This window comes from Bombina bombina, chromosome 1, assembly GCF_027579735.1.
Source record: "Bombina bombina isolate aBomBom1 chromosome 1, aBomBom1.pri, whole genome shotgun sequence".
NCBI lineage: Eukaryota > Metazoa > Chordata > Amphibia > Anura > Bombinatoridae > Bombina > Bombina bombina.
This window is the reverse complement of record NC_069499.1, coordinates 1,221,746,212-1,221,752,407: the sequence shown is the minus strand read 5'-3', so window position 1 is coordinate 1,221,752,407 and position 6,196 is coordinate 1,221,746,212. Positions and strand designations below refer to the sequence as shown.

The 6,196-nt window shown below is 35.4% G+C and overlaps 1 protein-coding gene across 1 annotated transcript in view; it reads right to left on the bottom strand.

Moving 5' to 3' along the window:
* The window catches only part of HSF4 (heat shock transcription factor 4), a 328,795-nt gene extending 323,572 nt beyond the window's left edge, over nucleotides 1-5,223 (bottom strand). Inside the window, exon 1 of the mRNA XM_053700352.1 lies at nucleotides 5,101-5,223. Within this exon, the coding sequence (XP_053556327.1) occupies nucleotides 5,101-5,223 (123 nt within the window). The remainder of the gene's footprint in view (nucleotides 1-5,100) is intronic.
* Between the last annotated feature and the right edge of the window lie 973 nt (nucleotides 5,224-6,196).

Below are 6,196 nucleotides of genomic sequence, written 5' to 3'. Positions count from 1 at the left end.
ATACAAGTTGATTGCAATCACTTAAGTGTTCATTTATAAACTCCATTGAATTCAGAGGTTTAAACATAAATATATCAATCAACCAATCATTTTATATCATTTTAAGTGCAAAACCTGCATCCAAACATATTATGCAGTTATTAGACGTGGAGATTTGAATGCTTCATTAGCATATGAATGCAGAAGAAAGTGGCCTCACGTGCCATTCGTTTCTTTTCTGAGCTGCATTTATTCTTGTGAAATTGCAGCACACTATGACTTTGATTTGCACAAATAGTACTATGTTGCACTTTCACAAGAATAAATGCAACTCCCAAAAAAGAGCCAAAGGCACAAGTGGCCACCTTCTTCTGCATTAAGATGCTAATGGTGCATCCGAATGCCCACGTCTAGCAGTCATCACCAATAATTAACTAATTAACTCTCATGTTTTGCTTACTTTTTGGCTGCATTTTTGTTGTTGTTAAAGGGACACTAAAGTAAAAATAAACTTTCTTGATTCAGATAGATCATGCAGTTTCAAGAGACTTTCCAAATAACTTCCATCATCCAATGTTGCACAGTCTTTTTATATGTACGGTTTTTGAGGCACCAGTTGCAACTGAGCATGTGCAGGAGTTCATAGTGTATACTTATTTGAGTGTATAATTGGCCAGCTGCTGTCACATGCTAAGGATGCCGGCAAATTGAAATACATTTGACAGAAAAAATCTACTACTCATTTAAAATACAGAGTAAGTGCAATTCTGCTGTATTTAAAAGTCCCTGAAAATGCACATGAAAAACTACAAAAAAAACCCCACAACATACCAGTTTCTTAAAGGGACAGTCTATTCCAGAATTATTATTTTTTTGTTTAAAAAGATAGAAAATGCCTTTATTACCCATTCCCCAGTTTTGCATAACCAAAACGGTTATATTAATAAACCTTTTACCTCTGTGAATAACTTTTATCTAAGCTTCTCTAGACTGCTTCCATATTTCATTTTTTTTTACAGACTTGCATTTTAGACAATCAGTGCCCTCTCAAAAGTAACTCCACGAATGTAAGCACAATGTTATCTATATCACACACATGAACTAACACAATCTAGCTGTGAAAAACTGTCACATACATTAAATTAATGGGCAGTCTTTAAGGGCTTAGAAATTATCAAATGGGCCAACTTAGGTTTAGCTTTCAACTATGAATACCAACAAAGCAAATTTAAAGAGAAAAGTGAATTGGAAAGTTGTTTAAAATTGCATGCCCTATCTGAATCATGAAAATTTAATTTTGACTAGACTGTCCCTTTAAAGTGCCATGATACCCACATTTTTTCTTTCACGATTTAGAAAGAGAATGCATTTTTAAACATCTTTCTAATTTACTTCTATTATCTAATTTGTTTTATTCTCTTGATATTCTTTGCTGAAAAGCATATCTAGATATGCTCAGTAGCTGCTGATTGGTTGCTGCACATAGAAGTCTCATGTGATTGGCTCACCCATGTGCATTGCTTTTTCTTCAAATAAGGATATCTCAAAAATGAAGCAAAATAAATAATAGAAGTAAATTGTAATGTTGTTTAAATTTGTATGTTCTATCTGAATCATGAAAGAAAATTTTTGGGTTTAGTGGCCCTTTAAGTGTTTTTTTTTTTTAAATCTTTAATGAGATTTTGCTATTATATAATTTTCTAAATTAGTCAGTGGCTCTTCATATTGACTGGAATGTGATTGAAATTGATTAAAAAGAAATACACCTGAGTTGCTATACAATTGTTTTCTCATACAAATTCAACTGATTGGATGGCAGACCAGAAAAAGCACAACAAAACTGCTATTCCCAGATGAGGAATTGCAATGGGAATACACAAGAAATACATAAAATACTGCAATTAAAGTGTGACAGGCAAATGATTAGAGGTAAAACAAATCATATTCTACTTATGTAAACTACCATTATGAGACCTATGAAAACAACCAACACAATGTGATTCTGCTGTAACTAACAATAGTCACAAACGGTCTGCTGATGATATCAGCAGCATCACCATTCCTTTGTGCCAACCACCTCATTGCACAGCACACATGGTAGCGGTCTCCCAGTAGCTGAATTAACAAGTAAGCAATTCCTGCCCTTGTTTATGATAAATGGGCTATGGCAAGTGCCCTGGGCTTAAACAGTAATGACTTGTTATTTAAACAAATGAATAGAAGGGATTTGTGAAGTTACCCAGTCTCTTGTTAACAAAACTGAGAACGTCAGTAGTGACAGCAGCTGATACAGTGACAGTTCATGTGTTAACGCTTAAAAAAAAAAGTATAAATAATACATACTGAGGTACCGAGGTATGACAATTGTAATATCTATAACTACAATTATGGGGTGTTAAACATTATCAGTCTATGTAGTTGATATGTATATATATATATATATATATATATATATATATATATATATATATATATTTTGTAATATTGTGCCAGCACCACTAGTTTAGTAAATTTCACAGTTTAATATACTGAGATAAAATATCATGTGTCCTATATAGGACCACATTTCTCAGTATAGTGCACAGATAAGGGTATTTAATTAGTATACATATGAACAAGAGAACTCAGACCCTTATTTATCTAGCACCCAACTATTTCTGGAAAAATATATATGTTTATAAACAATGAAAGATTTAAGAATAAATAATACACATACTATTTGAGAGTGCGTTTTTAAAGATTTATATATTGATTTCTGCATAACAATAATACATAAGCATGACCCCTAAATATGTAGAAAGTTCAAAGTCCACAACCCGGGTTGTTAGATGGAAATTAATGAGCTAGTCCATTCATTTGACCAATATTGGTATTTTTATAAATGCCTAATTATTGGCATATTAGTAGTCCCAATGATGGAAAACAACGTTAATGCAGGGACAGCACCATTAGTTATGTAACACTGACACTGTAGGTTTTTTAACTTGTATCTTCGTGCACCCAATGCAGATTATAACTGTATCATTAGTAGCAGAAAAAAGTGGCAATTTTTCAATACCACATTAGACTTGCTTTGACAGTTCTGTGTTGCGTGTGGGGATATTATAAGACAGGTACCTGCTTCCTTGGTTGTTCCGTCAGTGACGTGTCATGGTTTCATATCTACCTGCTCGTTGTTTCCAATTTATCTTTTTTCAAACCGGTTTCGGGGATATCACCTTTCCTTTCAACTCCGTGCTTGCTTGGCTCTTTCTGTGCATCTGCACGCCTTGACTTGTACTGGAGTATACTTTCGTTAGGAGGTCAGCTTTTTGGACGGTGCACCGCTGCTGCACCGCTCCAAACAAACAACTTTGCAGCTACGCGCGTTTCACCCGGGGTCCATTCGGGCTTCTTCCAATATGCCAATAATTAGGCATTTATAAAAATACCAATATTGGTCAAATGAATGGACTAGCTCATTAATTTCCATCTAACAACCCGGGTTGTGGACTTTGAACTTTCTACATATTTAGGGGTCATGCTTATGTATTATTGTTATGCAGAAATCAATATATAAATCTTTAAAAACGCACTCTCAAATAGTATGTGTATTATTTATTCTTAAATCTTTCATTGTTTATAAACATATATATTTTTCCAGAAATAGTTGGGTGCTAGATAAATAAGGGTCTGAGTTCTCTTGTTCATATGTATATATATATATATATATATATTATATATATACATACACACACACACACACATATATATATATATATATATATATGTATATACTGTATATACTGTAAATTGCCCTTTTGCTTTATATTCAATCTGCACCCCACTAACCTGTCTTCAAATTCACCTCATATCCACTGCTTTTACAGTATAAACATATCTGTTTTGGCTACCTTCTATGAGTCTCTGATCTGTACCCTAAAATTGCAATTTACAAGCAGTTTTTATTTCTAACGGCATGTCCTAAATATAAAGAGTATACACTCTGTGCCATATATTAAAGGGACAGTAAAGGCAAAATTAAACTTTCCTGATTCCAATAAAGCATGCAATTTTAAACAACTTTCCAATTTGCTTCTTTTGTCAAAATTGCTTTGTTCTGCTGGTATCTTTTATTGACGAGTAACTAGGTTGGCTCATAAGAGTTTAGGAGTGTGCACGTTTTTTTACTAACTCTAAGGCAGCAGTATTTTGCAACATTTTATAACCAAGCTACAAATAATGTTGCAAAACACTGCTGCCATAGAGTACTATAGACAAGTGCACACTCCTGAGTTTTTAAAGGGACAGTCAACACCAGAATGTTTGTTGTTTTAAAAGATAGATAATCCCTTTATTACCCATTCCCCAGTTTTGCATAACCAACACTGTTATATTAATGTACTTTTTACCTCTGTGATTAACTTGTATCTAAGCATCCTCTGACAGCCCCCTGATCACATGACATTTTATTTATTATCCATTGACTTTTATTTTAGCCAATTAGTGCAGTGTCGGCCACAAGCCACGAGCGTGATCATAATGTTATCTATATGGCTTACATCAACTAGCTCTCCCCTGTTGTGAAAAGCAAATAAAAAAGCATGTGATAAGAGGCGGCCTTCAAGGGCTTAGAAATGATCATATGAGCCTTTCTAGGTTTAGCTTTAAACTAAGAATACCAAGAGAACAAAGCAAAATTGGTGATAAAAGTAAATTAGAAAGTTGTTTAAAATGACATGCCCTATTTGAAACATGAAAGTTTTATTTGAACTTGACTGTCCCTTTAAGAGGCAACCTAGTTTTACTCCTTAATAAAAGATACCAAGAGAGCAAAGCAAATTTGATAACAGAAGTAAATTGGAAAGTTGTTTAAAATTGCATGCTCTATTTGAATCATAAAAGTTTAATTTTGATTTACTGTCCCTTTAATTTGCCCAATACCAATGTGTCTAGTTTTGCCCCTTATTCTGTCCTTGGATGCAATTAATCTGCCTACTTTCTCTGTCCACTTTTAGCCAAACTCTTCCATCTTCTGACTTGGTGTTCTCTGCACTAATGAGCAATTTAATTCTTTTACATTTTTACATTTTCCCTGATCTCCCCCTATATTCCAGTTTTTATAGTGCCCCATACACTCACCACACTCCAACAGATGAGATGGTTAGTGTCAGGGTCTTCCACCAACGTCCACAGCTTGGTGAGGAAGGCTGGTACATTGCTACAATATCCATCCATTGCCAGTGAACTTGCAGACTCCTGCATGGTGATCAGTAGTTACTATTCACACTCCATGCCTGAGAGGTGCTGTAGTGAGGGGCATAGCTGAGAGGTACCCATTTAGTGAGGTCACAGAGTCACAATGACAGCAGCTGCAGCTGATTCACATCACCAGGTCACACTCCTAAACACTCAGCACTAATTCACTGGCACCACCCCCTCTCCCAGTACAGAACAATACCCAGGAATGAGGAGACAGACCCCAGGCACAGAGAACTGAAAAAAACATGCAACATCACTACGTGAATAGAGTGAACAGCACTAAGGCAGCAGCAGAAAAGCACCCAAAAAGCAAAGAATAACAACACGACAGGTGCACATATTACTCAGAGAACAGGAGAAACACAATACCCACAAAGTAAATACACAGAAACCCACATTAGGAAACATACAAACACATAGTAGAGTAGTGTGCCACAGAGTAAAATAGAGCATCCACCTACAGACCCACAAGCACCCAGAGCAATGGAAATGTATTTAAAGAGTAGGAAGAACACTACAATAAAAGAGCAGGGCTCATAGAACCTACAGTGTCTGCTTAGATAATATCACCACAGATGAGAACTTTAGAGAATCAAGCCTTAAAAGTGAAGTAAAATAAATAGCACACACAGAGCAGAGGCACAGAACAACCACATAGTAGCAACACAAAACACCCTTAGAATAAGAGCACACATCAACCACAGAGCACAACAGACACACAGAAAACACACAGTATCCCCGTAGTAAAAGAACAGCACTCACTGAGCAGGAACACACAGCAGTAAAAACCATAGCTCATATAAGAGTAGCAACACACACGAACACACAAGGAAAGGGATTATTGACAGAGTTGTTTTTTTTGTTTGATGCTTGAGCTCTAACCCAAAAGTACGCTAAGCCTAAGTGCGCTTAGCTAATAGGTGTGCTACAAAATAGTTTAAATAGCTTTATACTTCACTTTTACTCAGTCGAATTA